Below are 27986 nucleotides of genomic sequence, written 5' to 3'. Positions count from 1 at the left end.
AACGCGCAGCTTCTGAACGTGTCTAGAAACTCGTGCTTCTGTACAATCAATTGACATTTGCTTGCATCGAGCTGCGTCCCGTCTCTTCATTCGCCGCAGCAAAGCTCTTGGTGTTTGCGGTCCTGGAGGCGTCCTGGTGTCACCACGCCGGAGGATCGTGTCCTGGCCCCTCTCCAGAGGATGGCTTTGTGCCGCCCCAGCAGAGCAGTGGTTAGCAGGGAGCGCCGGAGGAGCAGTTTGTTTGATGCCCAGCTCTTCTTGGAGCCCCTTTGCTGCATCGGAGGAGCCGTTGGTGGTGCCACGCTGGTGAGCCGTTGATGGTGCAGCATTTGAGGAGCCCCTGAGCGCTCGGCTGCAGAGGATCCCTTTGTGGTGCTGCTCTGGAGGAGCCATGTTTGGTGAGTGCTTCAGATTTTACTTTAATGTTTGTAAGCATGTGTTGAAAATTAAAAGGGTGTTGCATTTTTTTTAATAGAGTATTACAACAGTCAAAATTGTGAACTTATATCTGTTGTTTCATTGATTGGGATGGCTTACTCTACGAGTATATAAATACATTTCTGTTGTGTATTTCTGTTTATGATAATTACGCTGCAGTAGTAATATATATCTCTCAAATATAAAACCTCTCAAATATAAAAAAATTGCCATTGCTACAAGAATGTTTTGAACTAACAGTATTGTAGCTGAGTTCAGTACTACAGAACAAAGTCCAGTTCAGTTGTGTGGTCTGCATCAGTTACTGCCCTGTCAGTACTTGTGAAGGTCCAGGGGAATGAATGACTGTTCTTCCAACCCGCCTAGAAGCCTCTAAAATGTCTCTCTGGAGAGCCTGTAGTTGCCCTGCAGATACCTTGTGCTGCCTGTAAATAGTGTCTGTTTATTGCGTCCTAGCAGCCTATTTCATTTGAGTCGTACAGCTGTGATGGAGCTGTGTTGTCAAGATCCATTACAAACACACAGCCAAACAACCAGCCCTCCAGTTTTTCTCTGGTAGCCAGCATGCTGTCCAGCAAAACAGAGTTTTCAAAAAAACCATCTTTTGCTTTTTGAAAATGTTACCAAGTCAAGTGGCTTTCAGACAGTCTGATAAATAGTGTATGGAGCAAGTGGGATTTTTCTTAGATCTTCTGTTGTGTATCCAGTTAGAAGGGACACGTGGGTCAACATCATTGTATAGTAGATAATAACTACCTATAACAAATGAAGTATCAGCCTTTACTGTAGCTGAGATCCCTGGATGGCTACTTACCTTTTAGTAAGTAAAGATTCAAACTGATGGCATTACTTGCAGTAAAGAAATATGTGTCGAACATGACTTTGGTGTGTTTGCATTGTTTTTGCAGCCAAGGTTTAGAGTGTGGTTCATTTCTAGAGAAGTAAGTTGAAAGAAGGGTAGCAAGACTTTTCTGGGTTTTTAGTTGGTTGGTTGGGATTTTTTTTTTTGACAAATAGGTGTTTGTTTGTTAAACCTGCTGTTTGTCTTTACCTCTACATGTGGAAACTCTATAGCAAGGTGCTGGTAAGGCTCTTCTATGAAACTTGAAGTTTGTAGCCTTTCAGGTATTTCCTCCAAAGGTCTAAAGAGGTTTTTTTACTGCATGAAGGTTTCTATAGATGTTGTTTTTTCTGAGCGAGGGGGAAGTGTGGGGGGAAAAAAAAAATAATTTCAGGCAATGGACACCATCCAAAAAGTAGGTAGTTGTCCAGGCTGCATTTGAAGGGCATAACTGGTACAAACTTGTGATCTATTTCTTCCTCCCCTCTTTTGTAACTGGGAAAAGGTACTAAAGAGTAAATGTTTTTTCAGGTTCCTCTTTCTGGCGATAATGAAAGCAAACCATCAAAATCTATTCAAAGAATGAGAGTGCTTCCATCTTGGATGCTGGAAAGAGACCCCCTGGTTCAGAGGATTTCTGAGCCTCTAAGGGAAGGAGGTAGGTTTGCAGTGTAGTACGTTTGCACACCAATATATATTTATGTGCTTTGATATAACTGTAATTGTAATGGTGGTGATAGAAAGTATTAATTTGTTCCTTCTCTTCCCGTGCTCCATGCCTGGCAGCCAACAGAGACTGACTTCTGCCTCCTTTGTCATCAGTCCTGGGTGTGACAGAGCTCTTTCTGATCAGTTTACATGGATGTGTTTGGCAGAGCTGGAAAATCAGGTGGCAGTTACCTATTTGCTTTTGTTCCTTTCAATGCAAGCCTCATAAACTGTTAACCAAAACCGCTGCTCAAATGTAATTGCCTCGGGTGTGATTAAGAAAGGGCAAAGTCAGAATTAGTATCAAATGATCCAGACAGCAGCATTTTTTCAAATTTTCATTTGAAAGTGAAACTATTTTCAATAGTTTCATTTGGTAGGCAGTTCAGAATGTGAGTCAAAATTTTTCCCCCCGTTAACTTCCATATTCCTAATGCTTGTTTAAAAAACCAGAGACAAAAAGCACTTGCATATAAAGGTCTCTGTTTTAACTGTTAGAGCCTCACTCTGTATCACCAGAAACTCACCTTGTGTACTTGACTTAATTAAATTACTTGTCAAGTGCATATTTCCCTGGTTTTAGAAAAACAAAATCCAAAATTTTCATTCCCTTACAAGAATATGAATGCATGCCTAATAGTTCCATTTTGGATGGAACTTACAAAAGTACCAGGAACTTACAAAAGTTTTCCCCCCCTTACTTCCCCTTTCAAACTCTAGACTGTTCCCTGCTGGCTTATTCCCTCGGATATAAAAATTGCAGGTACCAGAGGACCTCTGCTGACTGTCTTTGGTCCTGCGCTAGCGTGATTGCTTTCTTGCCTTTGGAGGGGGTGTATGTGTGTAGGGTGAGGGGTTTCGTTTGTTTTGTCTCCGCAAGTACTGTACTTTTTGATATGTATGTGTATCTAACGTTTGTTTCAAAGGCTGAACGCTTTGGTCAGGTAGCTGTAGAGATTTGAAGCTGTGTGGGCCAGGGACACCTGTGTGCTGTTGAAGGCCTGACCTTGGGGGAGCTAGGGATATGTATGAACACTGCTGGAGCTGTTTAAAAAAATCCCTATGTGAGGGAATGATTCTAGTTTAGGATGGGCTGCTTTAATAAAACAACCGATCTCTTCTGCAAATCTAAAATATTTCCTTAAAACTGTGGAACGGTTTGCATCTTTCTAAGGTGATATTGGGTGGGAAGGTAGAAAGGTAGAGAGTAAAACTAAGAGGCTGCCCCTTTTTTGTTTTTCTTCTCCCCCTGTCTGTCTTCTTACTGGGAAGGTAACGCTGATTTGTGATTTTGAAGTCAAACATTAAAATTTGAACCGTTCCTTGCTTTGTAAACATGACTCTGGCACATGGCTATTTTTTGAAGGGGGAGAGTTTTTGAAGTCTTGCAAAATGGCATCAAGTATTTTCCTTCTGCATGCGTTTTGCAGCAGATGGAGCTGTCTGGCCCTGGCTGTCTCCCAGCTGTATATCCAGCAATAGCCCTTCAGGACAGAGATCTTGCGGTTTTCTGAGCTGTGAAGCTTTCCAACGGGAGGCACAACGTTCGCTGTCTTTCTGTTGGTTACTGGCCGATGAAATAATGGGCTGTGATGTGGGTGACTAGGCAGGTGGGCATACCCTGATTTTGCCGTGTCCTAATTGATGTTTGTGTGCATAAAGTGGTTATCTGAGGTGATACTAACACAAAAGATGTGTGGTAAAAGTTGTCCTTGGACCGTGTAGTTTACTGATCCGCTCCTATTGTGGAAATGAACTTGTCAGTGGCACTGAGACAGTCAATCCCGAATATCCTTTGCCACAGATTTATTGTTTTCCTGCAAATTTGCCCCTCAAGCATCTGTTTCATTCTAAAATATGCTTTTTATTCCTGTAAGCAGGGAATGAAAAATGTGTGGTTGAAACAGCACATGCCCAGCGCTGCTACTTCTCATGCTTTTTGCCCAATGTTCTGCTTCAGCGCAGATTTAGATTTCTAATGTGGTCAGGATTTCACTGTAAAAAGTTGCATTCCAAAAGAACCCTTTTGTTTTTCTTTTAAGGTAGTAGAATGAAAAAAGGCCAAGGGAGAGGAGGAAAAAGTAATACGGCGTCATTAAAACCAGAAGTAAATGTGCAGCAGAAAAAGAGATCAGCTTCTGAAGAAACTGCAGAGGATTTTGAAGGTGAAGAGCAAGATGAAGGGAAAAGGAGCTGTCTTTCCATGCCTGTCCCTTCATCTCAGGTAATGTTTTGGCTCAGGGAAGAACCGTGGTATTTCAAAAACTGAGAATGTAGCTCACAGTGTGGTGTTGAAGGCTGGGTCTACGTGTGTTCTGCTTGTAATTTGTTGTTCAGCAGTTGTTTTGAAATGCCAGTCCATTGGAGAGCTCTATAGCGAGGACGGTGGAAGCCTTCATGAGAGTAGGTTTTTTGCACTTCTTCCTTGGGATCTGGAACTTTGGCTCCCAAAGTTCCACAGGAATACCAGACTTTTCAGCTTTACAGCAAGAGGCTGGTAGACATGGGCCAAAGTACTGGTCCTAGGAGTGGCTTGGTGTGTGGTTTCTTTCTCTGAGAACCTTTTAGGGATAGGTGATGGTATGACACTGATGTAATGTGGTACTGAACTTTGCCCAAACTCGTGCCGTTCTCGGTAAAGTTTTATGGTCAGGGAACGATGGTACATGGTGTAGCAACTGCTGCGCTTTGAAGAAAGGTAGCATGGAGTGTGCTTGTGCCACGATCTCAAAATCTGAGTCAAAAAAGAAGGACAGACAAGAAAGAGTAATCTGAAATCCAAAATGCTCTGTGGCAATAAGCGAACAGACGCTTCAGCTGGTCAGTCTCTGTGTGTCCCCAAATTACAGCTGCGTTTATAGGCAGTGAAATGCTGCTAGTAATGAAAAGAGGAGGATCGTTATCAAAGTGAAACAGTGTTTTGGTGAGAGCAAACTGAGGCTTTCACTGACTTTTCCTGTAAGTGAACAGCCTGGGGGAGGTGTTTCTAATCTCTAGCATTAGAATTGCCTGGATCTGTTCTAGGATCTATAAAACACTTACAATCCCGTTACTAGATAATGCTTTGTGGATTTTGACACTGAAAACTCTTAGGGTTTGTTTTTTAATTAAATCTTAAGGTTAGCTGAAACGCGTTACTCATGGCGAGCGTACCCTTCGGGATAGTTGGGATATAAAGTAGTGGCTCTTTTTATCTGAAGAAGTGTTCTGACTTGTGAGCTTCTGTGAAGCCTTACTTATTTTCTCCTGATCATTCTAGAAATATTTCTTATCTGAAGCACAGTGTACTTGCCTTCAGAACTTTGCAGAAAACATAGTAGGTTAGTTCAAGCACAAGTAATAATCTTAGAGAGCTCTAAAAGACTGGCATTTTGATATCAAAACCAGAATCACGCTGCTGCTGTCATAATTAAGGCAACTGAGAAAATGTCCTGTAGGGTAGGAACTGAAAAGATTCTTAGTTCTTTTAAGTGCCGGCAGCCACCAGGTGGCAGAGAGGTCACACGTGTGTCATAGCGAGTGCCAATAGCGCTGTTGTCTTTGGTTTTCTTTGATTACGACCTGTTTTTTAACTAGTCGTCATCATCATGCCCGTGGAAGTGTTTAGTCTCATTACATACAATACAGGCATGTAATACGCAGTATGAAGTATGTAGCAGAGAAGTCACAAGTGGAAGTGGCAAATTAGAGTCATTTAGTTCTGCTTTGCAAATGAAGGGTTATTTCCTGAGCGGCAGTTGTTTACTGAGCCTTAATTTGGGAGTCTTAATAAAAAAAGTCACCTTTGTCTCCAAGCCGACTTACTAAATATGCTGCTGTCTGGATCATTTGATACTAATTCTGACTTTGCCCTTTCTTAATCACCCCGCTGCTCACATGTAATTGCCTCGGGTTTTGGTTAACAGTTTATGAGGCTTGCATTGAAAGGAACAAAATCAAATAGGTAACTGCCACCTGATTTTCCAGCTCTGCCAAACACATCCATGTAAACTAAGTATACATCTCCTGGAGGAGGAACTTAGATCACAAACTGTAGAGAGCAGAAACTTTTGAATAGTTTGGTAATGTACCAAAGTAGTTCAGCCTTCGATACGGGTCTGCTTCTGGGTGACGTCTCAGTTGTTGGGACAGTGCTCTTGTCTTGGTTACGTATCTCGTATCCTTTTTCTAAAGCACACATCTCTTATTTTCAGCGGACGTGTGTTCCAAACTTTAAAATGCAGGATTTGTCAAAAGGGAAATTTTTACTTAATGGTGTCTACTGACAAACTCTTGTATGATTTAGAGTCACAAGCTGAAGCGTTTAAGATTTATTGGGGTGGGATTAAGCTCAAGGTGTGTGTCATGAATTCCCTGTATCTCCTGCATATAGATAAATAGATATCTTCCATCTAGCTTGCTATTTAAGGGATTGAAATTGATTATTGTATAGGAGGGTACGTTCTTACAGAGGCTACTGTATCGTCACATGTATAATCCGCATTCATTTTTCAGGAGCAGTACTTCTAATCAAAAGTTAGTGTAAACTGAAGTCCTTGGACTATTCACAAACGAGGTGGTGAGAGAGGAGCCTGACCGTGTCGTGAGGGAACTGAAGCGGAGGACGGGAGCTCTAGAATAAGTTTTCCTTTAAAGTGCGTGTGTGTTCTGAACTTGAGCCTTTCATTCAGCAGGTGTATTTAGCAGCTAACTTGAGTTTGGAAAGTGGAGTAGAAGATTTTAAAGGCTGGCCCAGATGATCTTTTGAGGTCCTTTCCAACCTGGGCTCTTCTATGATTCTCTCCCTTTGAAAACAGGACTGATGAGGCGGAGTTGACCTTAAAGCTTTTAATTCTGAAGCGTGTACATTTTCAGGTCCTTCAAAATGTAACCTTGTTCCACAGAATGCATCTGGATTTCCTCTTGAGAATGCCATGAGAAACATGGAAGGAAATGGCAAGACCGGAACAAAACCCCCTGGAAGTTCTCTGGAAAAAAAAGATAGGCAGCTGCATAGTAAATTGTCTAAAAGAGTAGGTCAGATCTCCAGTAAAGAAAATAGAATTGAGGAAACAGAAAAGAAAGAGCAGATTACTGGTTCTACAAGCCAACAAGCTCACTGGGGCAGGACTTCCCAATCTTTTGGTGCCCAGGAGGGGATTCTTGAGCCTGATGCAAATCTGGATTACAAGACTGAGATTTCTGATTCAACCAGAAGTGCAGATACTTCAGAAAGCTCCAAACACAACAAGCGTAAGAGGACACCTTGCATGTATGGAACAGGCTGTTACAGGTAAAGCAAAAATAAAACTAGCTTAAGCTAGCTTGTTATTAAGAAGTACTGTCTTAGCTACAGAGGAGTAAACAGTAAAGCGGTTACAAGCTTTGATTTGAAAAAGATCTTTTGGTAAACGGGGGACTGATGAGAAACCAGTGGCATAACAAGAATTCTAAAAGTCTAAAAGGAAGAGCCAGGATGTCTTGCTAACTGCCAGTATAGCCTAAACAAGGGATGATTTACTTGAGCAAATTGAACAGTGCAGTGTCGTAGGAAATAAGAAACAAAGGTCCACTTTAAAAAGAAAAGAAAGAAACCCCGCTGTGTGTAGAGTACATGTACCAGCAGGGAGAAGAGATGTAAATGATTGAAATGCCCAACATAGACCCTGTGGGCTTATTTTATTAGCAGCTGAAACTTTTATGAAAGATGAAGTTATTGCATGCTTTGTGATCTGAATATTTAAAATACTTACTATTTGTTATCCCTAAATAATGAAGAACTACTTTTGTTATAACTTGGCCAGTCTGCACTTTTGGGTTTTTTTTAAAGCGTTCGGACCCCTCTTAAAACCCGAACAAGTCACACTTATAAACTCCCTGTTAACCCTTCTCTGGTCAGTACCCTTACCTGGTCAGTGTCTTTGGTGATACTTCAATTGAGGGACAATATATTATTTTTTTTTTTCTGCTACTCATATCCTCTCGATTCACGGTGAAGGATCTGTCATACAGATGTTTTGTGCGCTACAAAGGTTGCAGCAAAGTTCAAAAACGCCAGTGCTGCGTGCCTGGTCTCCTGCTCGTTCTTTCTGCCCAGGCAAGGTCTGTAGTGTGGTGTGTTAATGTATTGAATGGAAGATAGGAATCTAGAGGTGTTCCTGAGGCTAGGAAGTGACCAGTGACCTGCAAACTGCATTTTGGAGAAGGTTTTGAGCTCCAGATAAATCCATGTACATTGTAAGCACAAAAGATAAGGCTAATCCAGGAAGCAGGGGGGCCTGTGATTATTTTTTTTAAAATTATTATTACTATTATTGCTTCTGTATTTTTTTCCTCTTCCCCCAAGCGGCTTGAGCGATAGTAAAACCTGAGGTTGTTCAGAAAAGAAGCCAGGACAAGTAAAGGGGTTCTTGTATGTATTTGGCGTGCCTATTGCTGCAGGTAACGGTGTATCAAAAGCGTAAAGCTGTCGCATTAATGAACGCTACAGACTTCAAGTTTACACGTAGCATACTTTCACGCATCTCAATTTTTGCCCTTAATGATTATGAGGGAAACATGTTTTATTAGGCAGTCAAGCTGATCCGGTAGTCCAAATGCAGCCTTTAGTTTGCTCCAGCTCCTTTTCTTTTTGCTCAGACAAGTTTTCCCCTGTGTGGGGGTTAAGCTGGTGTAATGCTCTGACATGCTGAAGGGTTCCTAATGTTTTGGAAGGCAAGTTTTAGTTACAGGTAATGTGGAATAGGAGTCTGCACGTGCACATTTCTTCTTGGGTCTTTATTCTAAAACATTTGGCGGCAGCTCTTTTGGGAAGCGTTGCTTTATAAGAAAAAAGAATGCTCTGAAATAGCACATAACAAAATCTTACTTTGTTGGAGAAATTTGTAAATAGGAAGTATCAAACCCATCGGTTCTGATCTTCAGGAACTGTCATGAGACAAAACCTGCTGGTTTGCAGCAAAGCAAGGTGCTTTGTAGTCTGTCTTGGTGGGCTTGCATTAAAAGCAAATACTAAGGAGTCATTCTGCATCGATGAGATGGCTGTGGTGGAGTAAAGCAAGCCATTGCAGTTACCCCTGTTTTTGACAGAAATGTACGCATGTGTGATGTGAGTGGACGCTTTGAAGGAACACATGGGTAGCGTATTCAGTTTTTCATGGTGTGGTGTTTTCCTTGAGCAAAACCTGGTTTGTAGAGTTGCTGAGGAAGAGAAGCTGCTTTGAGTGCTCTTTTCAGTACAATGAGTAGTTGGTTTTCGTCTCCTTCCATTCACCTTATGAAAGGTGTCTTCTGACGCAAGGTGCTGTAGGAGTCAACATCTCAAATGAGGACTGCTTTGGTAACCAAGCCATTTCCTTAAAGTGTTCTTTCTAGGTGAGGTTTCATAGTCATCAAATGTTATTTATCCGATAACTAAATGCTCTTCAGTTTTCTAGTCTTTATTTTGTGAACTGCTGTTGAGAGACACTTGCCTTCTGGATATGACAGGCACCTTTGGTAGGTGCCTGGTAGAACAGCACAAACTGAAAAGATGAAATGTTAGTTTAGTTGATTTTATTAGACGTCTCTTACACAACACATAGCTGAAACATTTAGGAAATAACTTTGTAACCCATAGCTCAGTTTCTTCGTGTATGAATTGGAAACCACTGCTTTTGAAAGAATCCAGCTTGATTCACAGCTCTCGCTCCAGAGATGATTCTTCTTGTGGTCCTCCTCAGTGTGAGATTCTCTTTCTGTGGTAGTCTGAAGCTTTTACCAAATCGAAAGAAACTGCTGTTCCCACTAGGAGGCAACGTGCTCTGTGTATGTTATGTCTGACTATATTTGTTGTCAAGGAGCTGACCCTTTGAATACTGTCTTTGGTTCATTTTCTTGTCTGCTGCTTGTTTTTCCCAAGTTAGAAGAATAGGGAATTAAAAATAAAACCCAATCCGAACCCACCCCCCGATTTCAAGGGCTGCATAGTAGCGGTGCGATACAGCTGAACTCTCATCTCTGAAACTGTCATTCACAATTTTGGTCCAGGGTTCTGTCCTTTTGCTAGCCGGTGATACTGTTCTGTGCTGACTGGGTGTGTGTGAACCTTTCCTGGAACTGTCAAAGCAGGGCACGCTCAACCAACCTTTGGATTTGTGTGTGCATCCTTCGAAATACTTTGGTCTTTGTTTGTTTATGAAAATCAGTATTTTTCATTTCACCTTCAGCTTGTACATCTGGCAGCTACAGACTTGCATCTGTCTTTTTTTGAGACCTGTTTTCTAATAAGACTTACAATTTAGAACTTACACCGCAGGTGTGTGTAAGGTGTTTGTAACTTCAGACTTGAATTCCATGGCTTTACAGCTAGTGCGGGTAATTCATTATATTTTCACTACCAGTTTCTTTAGTAGGCTGAGAAAATAAGCCCTTGGGATGGCAGGAGTCTCCTGCATGTGATTATGAAGAGCCAGGGATTCTGACCTTACCACTTAAATTTGCTTTAGAAGAAGCTTTTAAGATGCTCTTGGGAGCTGCATCGATGAAAACTGTCTTGAATATTTCACTGAGCGACACTCAGCTTCTGCTTGAGATGACTGCATCAATTCTGAAGAACTTTCTAAGTTTTACTTGTGTAATTATTTGTGTAATTTTCTGCAACGCAAAGCGCAGGGACACCAATTCAGAGCTTCTGTATATGTTTATGAGAAGGCAGGTCTCCTAAAACTTTATTCTTAAAATAGGCTTTTCATTGGTTAATTTTTGTGCAAGTAAAGCTTAATGATTTTCTTTTGATCATACTAATGACATATTCCTATGCAGCGAGGTTTTGTTGTAAAACTAAATAACTTTGGAGTGCAACTTCCAGCATGAAAGATGGTGCGCTCTTACAACTGAGATCTCTTGTATTCAAAAAAACCCAAACAACCCTCAAACAAACCAAAGTCCTAATAAAAGGAAGAAGATTTTTGCAAGAAGGGATAATATTTGCTTAATAGAAGCTATGCACTTCTCTGCTTCTTTTCATTTTGCTGGATATTGTTGCACAACATATAGAAGTGGAGTGAGTATAAATTATCCACATCAAGGTAGGATAAACTATGATTATTTTTTTTTCTAGTCCTGAGCATCTGAAGTAGGACATGTTTAAGGTGCTTCACAGGTAAAGTATAATTTGAGGAGCATCATCCACTGGCCCAAAAAATCCTGAAGCCCAGTGATAGGAAGCATACATCGAGACCCTTTCCTTTTTCTTACTGCTTCCTCCTATACTCTTTTCTCTCTTTCCTCTCCTCTCTCTTTCTTTTCTCTCCTCTCTCTCCTTTTTTTTTTTTTCTCTCCTGCAATAAGGGCTGTTTGGTATTGGCCAAATAGCTTTTGAAGTAAATTTTTGAAAGGAACTGGCTGTCACCTAAAACAGAATAGGTTAGCTAATTGACAGCTGTTAGGCCTTCTTTCCTTGGTGACTAGGATCTTATTGTAGGAATAAGTATTAAAATGATTTCACAGAGCATTAGCTGCTCTTTGAGAAGATGAATTGTGTTTCAAATGACCGAATTAAAATTCTAGCTAGTATTGCTAGCAAGTTAGCTCTGTGCATTTAGAAAACAAAGCAAGCGGTCTCTAAAATTACTTGGTTTCATCCCATTTATTTTTGAATGGCAAAGGAAGTAGGCAGCCAGCCTGAATTTGGTGATGTTTCCCGAGAACTTGTGGAATAAAAGACTGCTAGATGCAACTTTGCAATGATATCTAGTGAAACAGTATTGACTTACCCTACAGTCTGCAGAAATTAACAGAAAAGACCAGGACGAGGCGTCTGTCAGCTGTGTAAGTAGATCTGAGGCACACTGGATCTCTGATAAGTAACTCATGGAAGAGTTTATCTGTAGCTTGCTTGCTGAGCTTCCTGAATGAAAGGTACCAGGCAAATGGAGATGTAAAGTATTAATACTAAATATCTAGTCTTTTTTTTGGTGCCTGAATGGTTAGTAGAGCTCACAGCACTCAAGTAGTAGTTTTGCCAAAGCTGTAACAAAAGCTTTTTTCTTATGTTGTTAGTTGAAATGCTGAAATTAATACTGTCTGTTCCGCAGAAAGTTCCAAAGAGCCGGTTGTGAATTTAAAGGAAGGAGTGCCTGTGGTCAGTGAGGGAGCTGTTGTGTATGTGGCGAGCTACATACATGGTTCTGGCTTTGTGTTTCTCAGTGCAGCAGTAACAAGTACAAATTAAAGCAGTACTCGCTCTAGTTTAAAGTTGTTCCTCTTGCTTGAGGCAAGCAGGTAACGTTTATAATTTGCACAAACATGTTGAAGATTATGTGTTCTGGGCATTGATGTGGTAAATCACAGAAGTCTTTTGCGGATATCTTTTGGAAAATCATTTCTTAAAGCATCTCCCATTTCTTGCTTTTAAATACGCTTGAGAAAAAGTGTCTCTAAAAGAAATCATTAGGGAAAAGTAGATTTGCTTTTAGTACAGTATGTTCACGCTGTGACATAATTTTTATGTAGTGTCTTTTGATCTGTCACCTGAATTTCTCCTGAAGTCATGATGTGTTTTTCTGTGTTCTTTTTAGCATCGCTTTACAGAAAATCTTCACTAAGTGATGTTGTTTATAGTTGCTGTGTCTTGTACGGTGTGCACGCAAGCCTGTTGCCTCGAAGCAGTAGAAAAGGCCTTTGAATGATGCATATATGTGTATTCACTGCTTGCTCACCTTGGATTCGACTAAGTGTTGTAGAGCACGAAGTCATGGATGCTGGTAATGCGCTCTCATCACTGACGTTGGTGTGGCTCCGAGCTGTGTCTTACGGTACAACTTCATGTCGTCGTTGTGATTTGGTATTTCAAATAAAATGCCACGGTAGCCAAGGCAAACCTGAGAGCACCATCAGTGTCATGTCCAGTAGACTGCTCCGTGTTTTGCCAATTGACAGGGTCGGTAGATGGCACACAGACACCAATACACAAAATAACCTTGCTTTACTGTTTGTTTCAAATTAATGCCGAAAATAAGGCATATGCACGTACAAAAGGGTTAGCCTACGATACCCTGATTCAAGCGGTGAAAGAGATAAGCAAGGCAATGCACCCGATCATTACTATTCACCGTTAGCTGTAGTGATTAAGACAGATACATCACCAGTTGCCCTAATACATTACCATCACCCAGATCCGCAGTTGCTGGGGATCTTGTTGCAGCAAGGATCTGGAGAGCCTGTCCCGGCAGCTGGGAAGTCCTACGCAGGGCATCTGGTAGGTGAGGTCTCCAACGTCACTGCGAGAGGCTCCGGCTTTTATACTAGGGAATAAACAAGTTCACATAACTTCAAATGCAGAGACATCTGGTTTCACTCTCCTATCAGATCCCACCAAAGCCTGGCCAGGGCTCAGGGAGGACCCGAGGGAGATTCCTGTATCTGCTGGATTTTAACCACAGAAAATACCTGGTTTCGTGGCCCTGACCACCTGCCTCTAAGCAAGGCAGGACACACGGTATCTTCACTAATGATTATATTTTATCTGTCTTTCGCTAATGGTCATACATAGTTAATGATCGTGCATATTTCGCTGTTGTTTGGATACTAAATATATTTAATGTTTGGTTGGCGGGTTTGTCTAGAGGTCAGCTTTGGCTCGGGGCCTGTTGCTCAGGCCTCAGTACTTCATCCCTCTGGAATAATACGCTGGCATTTGAAGTATTCAAGTGAGAAGTAACTTTCACACGGAACAGAATGATTGAGACCTATTGCCTAAAGCTCACAGGCGATCACCGGAGAGCGTGGGAAGTCTCCAGTGCTGCAGTTGCTCGGCTGCCAGGGGTGATCCTTGCGGCTTGAGCTGAGACTTTGCGAGAGGTTTGTATGGCACTTGCACAGCTCCAGAGGGAGTCCTAACGGAGCCAGCTGCTCAGTCAGATTCGTGCTATATGACTACATCAGGAGATTGTGTATGTGTTGGAGGTCTGAAACTTGGAGCTGGTGGCAAACAGGAGAATTCGTGTTTTAACCTCTTGCGGCATGTGCTGAGAGACAAAACTTTTCTTCTCTTACCCTGAAAGCAGGTCTTAGATTCTGCATAAAGTTAAACGTTAAAAGCTGCTCTTTCTGTAACCACAGAAAAATGAGTTGTCACTGATTCAGTAACACCTTTCTTGTCTCCACTTCTTGCGTAAAAATGGAATAGTCGGTTCTTGATCTATCTTTGTCTTTTGCAGGAAGAATCCCCTTCACTTTCAGCAGTTCAGTCACCCTCACGATGATGACTATCATGAAACCGAGATCGTAACTCAGGATAACAAAGATAACCGGCCTGAATGTCTGTATGGAACGGCTTGTTACAGGTAAGAAGCACTGTGCAAAATGGCTTTGCTTGTTTTACCGGTTAAGAATGTTCTCCCCTGGAGTTGCAAAATGGCTATAGGATAGTGATGTTAAACCTCGACTGTGGCCTTCCAAAATCTGCTGTGGGCAGACTTCTACCTTTACACCACCCAAGTCTGTGCAAAATTTTTTTTGTGATTTCAGCCGGCGAACCTGAAGACTTGACTTTTGAAACCTATTCAGCGGCCCAAAAATCAAACCTTTTTCACTTTTCAACATGTAGTAAACTGTTCTTCTTGTATAGAAACAATAATTTATTGTTACGCGTTGTTCCTGATATGTAACTTTTAGTTTAGATATTGATAAAATATTTGTTGAGGTTTTGTACAAACACTCTGTTTTAATCCGTATTTGATGTGTAAGCAAGCATAATTTAGGTACCAGCAAGAAAATGCAGTTCATGGCAGACTGCTGCTTCTTTTAACCACTGTTGATTCAAAAGATCCTTTTGTTCCATTTGTTTCTCAACATCTAGGTTTTACACTTCTATTTAGCAGAGTTTCATGACTGCTTTGTAATTGGTGCAATGGACAAAGGGATATATTTTGAGGCAACAGCCCTTCTGTGGGGGCATACTGAAACGAACAGCTGCTGTTCAAGATTGTGCTTGAGCAAAAACATTTTCTCTCTCTCCTGGGAAGTGTGATGATCCTAAAGAGCGTGTTCTTCACAAAATGTAAGAAAATGAGGGTAGCTTTTAGGAAAAAGCCATCTTACGTTCAGCTAACACAGAAGTATTTCTCATCTGAAAAACATCTGTGAGATGAATTTCTCATCTCGGGAGCAGAAATCTGGGTTTATACCGGTCATGAAATTGCCGACATGCTTTCCAGGAGTACAGCGGAACTAAAACTGTCTCCCCTTGCAGGTAAGACAACTCCTGTGCTGCATTAGTTGATCTTTTCTTAATCTGCGTTTCATTCTTTTGGGGGTAGAAGCAACAGGTGTCATTTGAAGGGTTTTCATGTTATTTTTGTTGTCTTTATCTGCTGGCTACTACTTGAATACCTAATTGAATTATCTAAGTGCTATGCCTTGAGTTGGGATCAAATGCTCTGATGCTGACAGTACTTGCAAAACACTGAATTAGGCAACTGTTTTTGTTTCAGTACAGTGTATTTAAAAAAAGGTGTACTTGCATGTTTTTATTCAGATAACTATCCCTTCTAATGCACATGTCATGTACTTTGGGACAGCAGTAGCCATAAAACTGTAAATCAACTTGAAGTATGTGAATTTGTCACGTTATTTGACATGAAAATAAGGTATTTCTACTGAAGAGTATGCTGGTTTTGAAGAATAAGAAAACAAATAACTAACTAGTTTTACGAGGCGGTCTTCACAGCAAGGGTGTTTTGTAAAATATCCCCAAAATTCTGCAGTTACAGAAATTAATCTTGTGTTTCAAGCAGTGTCACGTGGTATGTCATTCTTAAATAGTGGGCTTTCATTCTTTTCAGAAGCAAAAATTATGACAACTGATCCAGTTTTCTTCCAAAGTTGGATATTTTTTTTATTTTAATTTTCTGCAAAACAGTAAATTGAGCTGAAACTATTTTAACGTGCAGCCTTGAGAAAAGCCTCTAATGCACTAACACAACAGATTAGCACGATGTAAGTGGGACCGAGTTAAAATATTAGAACAGCATTGGATAACTGCTTGGGGGGTGGGGGTGTGTGGAGGGGGATAAATCAGCGTGTTGTGACCTGGATCACAGCCTGAATGAGGGCAGCATTTACTGCAGATCCCAGAGTAAGTTTGATTTTATTTTTTTCATTGCATTGATGCTGTTTTTTAATAGAAGACATACACACTTGTATGTTGAACTTTCTGGATTGCAGCAGCATATTGCAGAAATGAATAATCTCTCTTAACAATCCTTCTATGTCCTTTCCCTGTGATACTACTTTGCGACAAGCAATAATTTTCCCAAACTATTTGATTTGTAGCTTTATGTTGCAGAATATTGAAGCTTTGCCTGGGTATCTGAGACTTGTGATGCACTGGGCGTGCATTGTGCTTTATGCACCAGAGGTTCATGTTCTGGTTTCGTTTCTAGTGAGAGTAAATAATTGGATCACTTCTTATTATGCTGAACAAATGCATCTCATCTTACAACTTTGGGAACTAGCTCATCTCTTGGTTTTGATCAGCTTTTTTTTTTGCTTTTTTTTTTAATTAAAGGCCGAAACAAGAGGAACTCTTACTGAACCCTTTTTTTTTTTTTTTCCCACCCTACATTTGATATGCTGAGACACTGCAGTAAAGCACTGGTCACAGAATTTTATTTAAAAAAGAAATTAAAATTATTCACAAAATACAAAGGAGTTCTGGGAACTTGCTGAGTTCTTGTTAAGTGTGGAACAAGGTGGCAAATCAAGCTTGTACTGTTTTCTTCTTTGCAGGAAGAATCCACAGCATAAGCTAGAATACAAGCACAGTGCACCTCCAGGTAAGCCAAGTTGTTCAGTATAGCTGAAGAAACCCCAAACCCAGTAATTGATGCCAAAACCTGGGAATAAAATGCTTTAAGTGAGTAACACTGCATTTGCGGCTTGCTCTGTGTTGCCCTGCGCCCTTGCTCTTAAGCATGAGGTGCTGCCCTTGACACTGATAAGGAAGTTCAGGTTGCTTGGCTGCTGCACACTTAACATTCACTTTTTTAAATGTTTTTCAACTGAAGCAAGATGGTCTGGGTCAGACACCATTGATGTAGTTTGTATGCTTTGTATCTTAGGATTTGAGAAACATGCCACGTGGCAAGTGGCTATTTTCATGAGTTTAACAGGTTTTTTTGAAAATTAAGCATGGTGTAGTGTGATCTTAGCAGATCTCTCTATTCTGCTTCCTCCATTTGGAGCTGGAGTATTACAGTGAAAACAGGGAATACACTGAAGTATTTCTCAACATTTCAAATGGATACTGCGGTAAATTTTTTCTATACCTTTTTTTCCCATCCCCATAGCATGTATGCTCTGTTGAGGCTTGGAGAGGATATAATTAAAACTGAATCTGAGCTTATATTCTAAAAGTCTTTCTATGTTCCAGTAACTAGACTTGTTGCAAAACACAGGGGAATGTACTGTTTACATTTTGTCTGTTCTTAGAGAATTCAGAGAGATACTTTGCATTTTTTTGTGCTTTTTCTTAATTATTGGACTTGGAGGGGTTTTTTCCAATTTAATTCCCAATGCAAAGAACAATGCTTTAGAGCAGAACAGTTATGGAAATGTAATGATAATGCATTTTACTTTAAAAAATCAGTATTATGACGTTACTCCTGCCCATGGCAGGAGGGGTGGAACTACATGACCTTTTAGGTCCCTTCCAACCCAAACCATTCTATGGTTCTATGGTTAATACAGAGAAATTGCATTTATGGAAACAATGGTGTAAAATATTTAAATGCTTTGAAATACTGCAATTTTCTGCTTTAAAAACCGCAACCAGTACTGATGACATTTGTCTGCAGGCAGCATGGTTCCTACTTGTAAGAGTTGTTCATCTGAGTAATCTTTCAAGAATCATTTAATAAAAAAAAAAAAAGGTCTTTTGGGGGCAGCAGAGTAGTTTTTACACTTGTGAAGACAGCACAACCATTGCAGCATTTCTTTTAATAAGTCAGTCTTCTGTTGTAGCAACCCCTAGGAATAACCCTTATTGCTATGTTGTACTCTGACCTGACTAATAACATTTCTTTCTTTAGTAACTGAAAGACGAACATGACAACGAACTTCAAAAAATGGTATGTTCTGATGGTATGAATGGGCACATCATCATGGGATGCAACTGATCTGCTTTGGGTTTTGGGCATTTAGTAGTGCTGGAGATGCTTGATAACACTTACCCGAGGAGAAGGTAGTCGTTATTTTAGTAAAACTCTGCTTCCTTTTTCACAAGTAATAGTGCTGAATTGGATTTGTGCCAGGCGTCCTGGCTGAGCACGCCTGTGCTTCCCTGGAAGCGGGCAGCGAAACAAACAAATGTTTTAAGGAGAGACGAGTGTGACCAAACCAATTCTTCCTTCCTTAAAGAGGGTTCATAATAGGACGAAAGGAGCCAGTAGTTCATCCACAGCTAGTTAAGGTTACCCCATGAAGACTGATGGCTCTTGAAACATTGAGATATTCCTTCTGCGTTGCATTGACCTCGAAATAACTTTCAAATGATACCTGTGGATGTGGCGATGAGCTTTTCTTAGATTTACTCTGAGGTATTGATGTTACAGGCTTGTTAGGACTGAAGTGTAGAAGAAGGGTAATGCCTTTCAGCTGGGGGCGGCATTCACTGTAAACTACGCACGTGTCCTGCAAAGTTTAGTTTCTAGGCATCAGTGAGCATTTTGTAGTATCACAGGCAAGCTGTAGTCTCTCTTGATAATGTAACCTGTAATACTGTGTATGAGTATCTCCTCCATTCACCAGTAGTACACCTAGCTTGCTTTGCGGCTGCCAATAATATTAACTTACATGTTGCAGGTGCATGGGCTCTAGTTTTAAATATCCTTTAGGTCTGTTTCCAGGCATCTTTTGTCTGGAATTTTTTTTGTCTCAGTTTGGCTTCCAAATGTGAAGCTTCCTGTTATTTCTAAAAGAATTTAAAAGTGAGCTTTGAAGAGCAGTCTGATAGTCTGATAATATGCCGTCTTTACGTTCACTGGCCTGAACAAGGCATGAGGATGTGGAGCTGCTGCCTCTCGAGTGGAAGTGGGAACTAACTTGACGTCTTTGAGATCACCAAGGTGTGGCTGGACATTTCCTAAAGAAATCTTCAAAATAGAGAGATACGCCTTCTAGAGAAAGTAAATTGAAGTGCAAATAGCTGTAGTTTTCTAGACAAAGTGGTTTGGCCTCCATTCTGTTCTGTGACTTGCTTTCCACTCAGAAATGTATTTCCCATCCCATTTCCTTATCGTGTATGTGTGTACTTTGGCTGCCACTGAATGCTTGGTGTGGTTGTATCTGTGCACTAGCGTGTTCTGAGGCATACTTGTTAGCTGTATGCTTTGCCACATCCCATGATGCAAGTACGAGCCCCATCTTGATCGCCGCTGCCTTGCAGAAATGTGCATTGTAGAGTGGTGAAAATTGTTAGCAGCATTGTAAGTGCAGCGAGTGGTTAAGACTTTATAATGAAGCAAGCTGGACTGTGTGCATATCTGAAGCTAATTAAAGCTAATCTTGAAGGTTTTAAATTGTAGCTGTGCCTTTCATAAGAACACCTTCCTTACTGGAACGGTAGATCCTGCGCGTGCAGCTCGTGGCAGGTGGTCAGCCAGGTGTGGCTATGGATGGAAAAGTGCTTCTCTTGTAAGCGTGTAAAACTTTGACGTGGGAGTGAAACTCAATCTGTTAAATTCAGCTCCTCTTCCTAAGAACGAACCAGGGAAAAATTGATATTCCATGCACAGTGGGAAGAAGGTAATTCACTCGTTAAAGTTCTGTTTGTATTTGATGATTTTTTTAAATTTATTTTTTCCCCTCACTATCTTGTTGACTGGCTTGCTTAGTTGTCTTGAGGTCAAAGCTTGTAAAAGGTTGCACTCAGCAAGCTCGCATCTGAGGCGGTCGTCCCGAGCCATGCAAGATCACACAGGCAGGGTTCCATTAGCCTTTATTTCGTGCTGTTTGGCACAACTGCACTGTTAAGCACAGCAGGATTAATTTCCGTACAAGTGTACTGAAACTCCACCAGCCAAGAGAAGAAGGGTGCCACCTACATGGTACTTGCCACGTTTAGTTTTTAACATCGTTAGTGTAATTGCTACGAGATGGATTCCAAGTTGCCCATAGAGAATGTGTTCTGTGTTCTGCGAAATAGTCTAAGGCTAATTACTGGGGGAATAGCTGTAAGAGACGAAGGAAAAAAAAAGGAGAAAGGCTAGAGTTACGGTGTCATTACATTGTCACTGCTGAATGACCTTACTACCTTGTTGCTACTGGGACAAATGACCTGCTGTGGCTATGGCCTATGCATAATTCTGCTACACACTTCTTTGTATGTTATCTAGCAAGCTGATCAGGTCACTTCCAGATACAACCCTGTGGAAAGGGGTGGTCAGCAAGCTTTTTCTCCCCACGTAAAGGACATACTTTCAGAGAATGTTTCAAGGTCATCTTTATAAATATGGAACAGGGGAAAGGCAGGATTGTGCTTAATGAGCAGCTTCAGGGGCTGTGGAGCTGAATTAGACTATAGCAGAAAGAGCTGGCGTGAGAAGACCTGGACGGAAGCGCATCATTTGCTGCTGAAATCTAAAGACATTGGTGGATGGGGATGAAAAACATAGTATGCTCCTCGTACATTTGTAGGAAACATATGGAAGTCATCAGTATTTTTTGCAGAATTCCTATTTCTGTTGTAAAATACCTGCAGTGCTCTAAGAGCAGCTTTTCTTTGCTAAGCAGGTCTTGGGCTTATTATTCTCACAGGCCTCGTCTGAGAAGAGAGGTTTTGTTCTTAATGTATTTAGCATCATTGTTTCAACGTCTCCCTCTGAGACTTAATTCCTTCTGCACAACCATAGTCCGTGATTCTTAGAAGAAATTCTGCTGTTATGGGTAAACATGGGCATGATTACTTTCCTCTAAAGTCTGGTAAACAGTAAACTAGCAAGCATCATATGGGGTTACAGCTGAAATTGACAGTTGGACATTTTCAGGATTTTCTGCTAGGTGGTGCACAGTATAGGTTGCTGCCCACAGGATATCTCTCAGTTGTAGTATCAGCTGCGTCACACGTGGCTGACTCTATTCGAGGTAGTCATTGGGTGCCTCTGTAGCACAGTTCACCCATAAAATTGTGTACCTTTGAGGGACTTGACTGTAAATGCTTTTGAAAACCTAGGGTGAGAGCTGCTATAGAGTATAAAATGTTAATCAGACCATAAGATAATGCTGGAATAGTAACATTCCCACTAGCAGAAAAATGTAACTGACAGAGGATGTGATCTGACTACATCAGGTGCTGGTGTTCTTGCTTGTTCACCACACGCATAGCTTGAGTGTCTGGAGCTCTGACCCGAGGTTTCAAGAAGCTGCAAAGACATACGTGAGGTTGGTATAAACATGGCTGATTTGGACTGGGTTGTGTAGCTGAGAAGAAAAGCACATTTCTAGTTTCATATAAAAGATGATAAGAACTGCTCAACAGATAAATGACTTGTATGAGATCATTGACAGGTTATCTCCAGATGAGAGAAGAATGCAGAAAGCGGAGGCTGGGGGGAAAAGGAACAAATAGAGCTTTACTCAGGGGTATGACTTAAGGGCAGCATAACATGAGTGGAATATTAACAGACGGTGGCTAGTTAGGAATTGTGGGCATGTAGGAAAAAGGAGGTAGCATAGGCTGGTAGAGCAATGGTTGTGCACATCTGGCAAAGTCCAAAAGCAGTGGAAATCAACTTGTTAAAGGTTCACAGCTACTGGTAAGTCAAAGGAGAAGGCAATGCTGCTAGGGCGGCAACTTTGCCCAGATGCTACCGAGTCAGGTAGATAAGGCTTCTTCAAAAAGCAGGATTACCCTGTCTCTGGGAATTGGTTTAAATATGCCAACGTGTTTGAGCAATTAAAGGATGACTGCAAGACAAGCTGCCTAAAAAACGTTTAAGAACATGCTGTGAGCAGCATCCATTTCTCATACATAGAGGTTTCCAAGTCTTTGATTCCTGCCAGTACAGAGTATTGTGACATACTGTGAAGACAGAAGGCAATTTGATCACAACGTGTAGGTTGTGCAGAAGATGGATAGGCAGCAGATGAGACAGCAGTGCGATAGAATAGACTGAACTGGGAAATGGGTAGGCTGCCTCCAGCTCAGGAAAGAAGTGTTGAGCATTTGTTGTTTCCTTAACCTGTGTGCAGAAAGGAAGCACAGACTACCCAGCACAGATCCAAGTTGAGAGCGTAGGAGGCGAGTGATCTATGAGATTGTCTTTGCTCCCCTGAAGCTCAGGAAGGAAGTGAATGGGAATTCAAAGCCATGTCAGCTTCTAAAGAGCAAGAGTATAAAATAGCCCTAAGTAAATATGGATGGGTGCAGGCAGAAAATTTAGGGTCAGAATAGCTGTCTAGCAAGAGCTAGGGGCTAAATGCCAAGAAAGATGCCTCGTTTAGGTACAGAAGTAACGGGAAGAAGACCAGGGAAATGGTGTATGCCACTGCTTCAGGAAAGGAGAGTTGTCAGAAGACGTTGTCTGATACTGGTTTCTTCTGATATCAGAAGATGTTGTCAGAAGAGGCCTGATTACTGTTTTCCAAGTGCTGGAAGAAAAGCCACTAGGGAGAACTTTCTTAATTGATCAGACTGGTAAGCCCTGCAGAAGTGGTCAGAGAGGGATGGTACAGCTTTTCATAGTAGTCTTGAAAATCACACACAAAACTGTCAGCATTGGATAGAGTGCTTTAGTTGAGCCTTTCTCCTGTTGAGGAGAGGGGCTAACTAGATGGCCCCTGCAAGGTCTCTTTAGTTCTGTATTTATTATTCATGAATATATGGCATTGTTGTCCCTACAGGAGAAAGGGCTGTGGAGAAAGACGGTGCCAATGATGATGAACCAAATGAGTATGACCTTGGTGACAGCTTTAGAGGTGATGAGGAAGAGGAGTGCGAACCTACCGACGAAGACTCTGACTGGGAACCAAGTTCAGAAGACAAGGATAACGAAGATGTTGAGACGCTTTTGCAAGAAGCGTCTAGATTTGTTAGAACCAAAAAGTAGCTGCATGGACCGATGTTACAAATGTCCAAGCTGGTTATGGTGAAACATGGATGTGTAAGGAGGGGAACTGCTTTGAAACCTGTTTTTTCCTCAGTGATGTAGGCACTGCAGGAGGATTTTAATGAGGGTGAGGGGATTCAGCAAGGGCTTTTTTTTCCGTATGGGTTTTTTTTGTTTTGTTAAGTGGTGGAGCCAGAGGACTGAGCTCTGAAACTTTTTTGTGTTTCCCCCTCCCCTCATCTATCTCTTATGCAGCACCATTGGTATTTCATAGTTTGAAATACAGTTTTAAAGGTTGTTAATGCTTCTTCTTGCAGTGCTTGAAAGAAATACTGGCCTTAAGAAAGGCTTTTCTTTTGCTGAAAGACAGTATGTACAGTGTTGGATGAAGGGGAGTTACACTGCCCACCTGCAGTATCGCAGACTACTTCTTGGCCATCACTGGGGAGTTTGTCTAAATTTTTTTAACGTTCTTTTGAGTTAGTGCAGTGCTACTGGCTTTCCTCTTGGGTGTCATTTCTTTGATTCTCTTGATGTGCAGGAGTTAAATACAATATGTGTAAATCACTTGAGAACAGTATATCAGCCTATCGAACCGCTTGGTTGTCTAAACAATGATTATGGTGTATTTGCTGTAATTACAGTAGGACCTCTTCCCATGCCTGTACCTCACTGGAATTATGTTCAGTTCACAACAAAGCTGAAGTCTTGGTGACTGTTTTTTTTGCACAATTAAACTTGTAACATACTGCGGAAAAAACATTTGCTTGTGTCTCTGTGATTTCTAAAGACTGTTGGAAGATCTTCCCTTCCGTGTGTTCACAGCACGCCTGAGCTTTCAAGAAAGTAAGTTAAAAATTTTAGTGTGTTTCAGGACAGGTGACCGGAGCCGTGTGAATTTGGCACCTGTTTGGGCAGAGTCTGGAGATTCTGCAGGGGAAGTGTTCTTGTGTGGCTCTGGCTGCCCTGGGAATGCCTGCCCAATGGCAGCTGGAGACAGACATCCAGGCACACTCAAGCTTTTCAGCTGGGTGGCTTGATGTGCTCTGCTTAAAATGCAGCAGCCGTTGCTGCAAGCTGGCATGTGGGGCTTTTGGATGTGGGGACCATCTTCTGCCAATTGTGTGTCAGAAGCTTCTCTCAAAAATTGTAAAAGTCAAACATGCAAACATTTAGGATGGGCAGCTGTTGCGAATTTGGAGAACGTCACCTTCTGTTGGCCAATGGCTTACTGTTTGCTAAAGTTATTCCATGCAGAAAGAATCCGTTTGGTGTTTTGTACAGTGTCTGGTGATTTCTGTGACCATAACCTTCCTCGAGCCAAAGCACTCTATATCACAGCATTATTTTGTGGATGGCTATTTAAGCTGCTCACAGGAGCTACTAGCCTTTCCTTTGAAAGCAAGTCAGATCTGGACGCTCCCAGTCAGATCTGTAATCACAAAAGCACGTTTGGAAGTAAACTTTGATGTTGCATGATCAGGACTGAAAAACTTGGGTGTGACCAAAGCAGCACACTGGGATAGTCAAAGCCGTCGTTGAGCTGCTCTGTGCTGGTAGGTCGAAGTTCTCTCTGTTGAAGTGCATTTCCCTGTTCTTGTATCCTTTTCTTAACAGCAGGATGCGTTTTTATTCTTCTGGCAGAATGAACTGGTAACTCCAGGATACTGGAATCCTGATTGAAACTACTCTTGCAGATACAGATGAGAGTACCCAGGCGCTCGGCAGACCCTCAAGTGTCAAGTTACCCAGTATTTGCTCAGTGAGTCAGGAAGGCAGCGCAGCTCAGTGAGCTGAGTCTAGAGGTAGTCCTGTGATGACACTGGCTCTGGGTACAGTTTATTCTGTAAATACGTTGTTGAACTAATCAGGGGCACATTCTGACTGTCTGTGCCAATTGCCTCCAAAAGGCAGAGGGTAACATTTCACCGTGCAGAGCCTGCATCACATTACCCTGTAATACACGCTTTTTTGCTCTGAAAAAAAACCAGACTGGTGGAATATTTACCCCCCTGCCCCCTCCCCAGCAAACGCATTTTTAAGTACTGTACTTCAAACGAATAAGAAGTGCTTCTCTTCAGCTGTCACCTGAGAGGGTACCCATCCGCTTTACTAATCTGGCTATAAGATGTGTAAGCCTCTGTTCCCTGTGTGTTGGGGTGCAGACTGTAACTCCTCCCTCCTTTTATCTCGTGGTGCTACAGGCAGCTCTCAAACTGCCCCCAAACTCTCTTTCTGTAACAGCTCAGATGCCTCTCCTTGCCTTCATTTAAAGCCTGGTCAACATGGAGCGTCCGTCCTCAACACAGAGCATGGGGAGAAGTGAATTCCCTTTTGATTTGTAGCACCCTTTGAAGTATTTAAAGGCCTTTAGACAGCTCTTCTGTTAAGAAGATGCTGATGTTAAACAAGTCCATTCACCCGATGATTAATCCTGTGAGGCCCTGTTTCCTGAAGCCCTGATCCTTCTTAGCCATAGCCTCTGGCTGCTTTCTCCTTGGCTTATGTCTTTCTGGAGGAGTGATCCTCAGAAACAGGCACTGTTTCAGGTGAGAATGAGAGGAGGCCCCAGCCCAGGCATGACCCTGGGAGGGGTTTTCCACTGACCATCACTAACTGGGTTGAGACAAACCTCTGCTGGCCTGTTCATGGGCACGGCAGGTGAGGGGGCGCGGAGGCCGTCTGGGGTCCGTGCCCAGGTACCTGCCCTTGACAGGGGCTCGAGAGGAGGGAGCTGCTCTGCTGCTCCTGTCGCGCAGTCCCCTCTTTATTGCCATTTTTGGTTGTGGTTGCCTGAATACACATGAACTCTTGGATAATGACTTAATCTTGGAGCGGTACCTGCAATGCAGCTCTTTAGTTAAACTAATGTGACTTCATTTTTAACCTAAATGAATTAATTTTCAAATGAATTTAATTCCTGTCTGCTTTCCTTGCCTCTCAATTCGTCAGTATCCTGCCGTGACATCTGGGCAGCCAGCAAGGCAGTAAGAGATTTCCATACGCTCAGCTGTGGAATCTCACCAAGTTTATTGCAAGTGTCTTGCAAGTTTCTCGCCCAATGTATTTTGCTGAAGGGAGTCAGCATGCGCGGTGTTGATGCTGACAGGGAAGCACGTTACAGGGCTTGGCCGAGTGCCCTCTCCCTGCAGCGGGGTGAAGGCCCGCTGCCCTCCCTGCGGCCGCCTGAGGAGGCCTGGGTGGACGCGGTGCCCTGTGCAACACCCCCGCTGTGTTTTTGGAGCAGCTCACGTGGCCGTCCCCCTGTGAGCAGGCTCCTCTCGGGAAGGAGTCGAGGGGGGCTCAAGGGGGCCCCTCGGCTCCCGCCGTGCGCGGCCTCCGCAGCGCCGAGCCCGCCGCCCCCCGCGCTGGGCCTGCGCTGGGCCGGGCCGGGCCCGGGGCTGCCTGGGGCCCCGCCGGGGCTGCGGGCGCTGTCGCCTAGCAACAGGCGCCAGGGCGCTCGCCATTGGCTGGGCCCGGAGGCGTCGAGGCCGCCGGCCAATGGGGTGGCGCCTTGTCATAAGAGAGGGAATCGGCGGGGTTCCCCGGAGCGCGTCTGGCTGCGGCGAGGGCAGTGCGCCTCGGCGCCTCCCCGCGGGCGGCTGTGCCCGGCGGCCGCTGCTGCCGCCGCTGTGGCCGAGCCCCCTCGGCGGGGAGCTGCCCTCGGGGCTGGGAGCGGCCCCCGCCGCAACCCGTCCGCTGTGGGGAGAGCCGGCCTGGAGACCCTGCCCAGGGCCCGGCTGGAGCCGGGCTGCGTCAGGACGGAGCCGCCCCAGGCATGGCTTCAGGTGGGGTTCGGCCGGGGCCGGGGCTGAGGTGCGCGGTGAGGGGGGGCCGGGTGGGAGCGGGCGGGCGAGCCCTGCCCTGCCCTGCCGGGCGGGCTCTGCCCCGGGCGCCGCTGCCTCTCCCCTCGCTCGGGCCGCCCGAGCGGCGGGCGGGCTGCTCCGGGCTCCGGCCGGGGCTGTGGGCAGCCGCTGCGCTGCGCTGGGCCCCGCCCCGCCCCTCCCCTCCCATTGGCTGGTGCCTGCGCGGCTTCGGGAAGCTTCGGGCGGTACCTGCCGGCGCGAGGCGCGCGCGGAGCTGCCGTTAGGCGGCGGCGGCGGCAGTTTCGGGGAGGACGGCCGGGTGAGCCAAGGCCTCGTCCGGCGGGAGTGGCGGGGGGAGAAAGGCGCTTTTATCGCGGAGGCAGGCGGCGGGCAGCCTGCCTGCGGGCCTGGGGCCTGTGCGCGGCCCTGCCGTGAGGAGCCGGCGCGGTGAGAGGCCGCGAGCGCGGCGCTCCCGCCGGGTGGTTTAGCGTCAGGCCCCCGGTTGAGAGGCTGAGCCTGGCGTCAGGGAGCAGGGACCTCTGGTGCTGCCTGTTTCCACCTCAAAAGAAAGGCTGAACGCACGCATGCGCCCCTCGGCATTTGAAAGCTAAGGGAGTTGGTGAAGGGTGTGCTGTTGAAGTGAGGGGCAGTTAAGGACGGTTCATAGGTGCCAGCACCTTCAGAACGTGTTCTTAAGGCAGTTTTTCATGTGGAATATTATGCAGAAACTCTACAGGAGTTTCGTGCTCCAGGAGCTCCAGTCTTCCTGTGCTGATGCGTTGTTTCTGTGGTATTTTAAATGCGTTGTTTTCTGTATTGTATTTCAAGCGCCATAGTGATTGTGCTGTCCTGTCATAGAGCAGCCCGGTATCACAGCGCTGCAGGGGTGCGATTGTTGGCGAAGCGCCTCAGGAGCCCGTTGTCATGTCGCAGTGGAGCAGCCCTTTGTTACGCTGCCGAGGAGGAGCCAATGATGGCAGTGCTCTGGAGGAGCCAGTGGTTGCTTAGTGCTTGGCAAAGCCCTTGGTGTCGCTGTCACAGAGGCGTCCTTGGTGTCACCACGCCGGAGTAGTGTGTCCTGGCACCTCTCCTAGAGGGTGGCTTTGTGCCGCCCCAGCAGAGCAG

General features: G+C 43.7%; 1 protein-coding gene across 1 annotated transcript; it reads left to right on the top strand.

The window, feature by feature from the left end:
• Positions 1 to 1676: 1676 nt before the first annotated feature.
• On the top strand, positions 1677 to 23193 carry LOC121090659 (aprataxin and PNK-like factor). Its single transcript, XM_040599385.1, is given in 8 exon segments — positions 1677 to 1694; positions 1811 to 1937; positions 4030 to 4211; positions 6871 to 7259; positions 14167 to 14292; positions 16739 to 16785; positions 18040 to 18078; positions 22850 to 23193. Coding segments are annotated over 8 exon segments (1134 nt in total). The 3' UTR covers positions 23056 to 23193.
• Positions 23194 to 27986: the final 4793 nt, after the last annotated feature.

The sequence above is a fragment of the Falco naumanni genome, chromosome 6, assembly GCF_017639655.2.
Source record: "Falco naumanni isolate bFalNau1 chromosome 6, bFalNau1.pat, whole genome shotgun sequence".
Taxonomy (NCBI): domain Eukaryota; kingdom Metazoa; phylum Chordata; class Aves; order Falconiformes; family Falconidae; genus Falco; species Falco naumanni.
The sequence above is the reverse complement of the archived record's forward strand: the minus strand, read 5'-3'. Positions and strand labels throughout refer to the sequence as shown.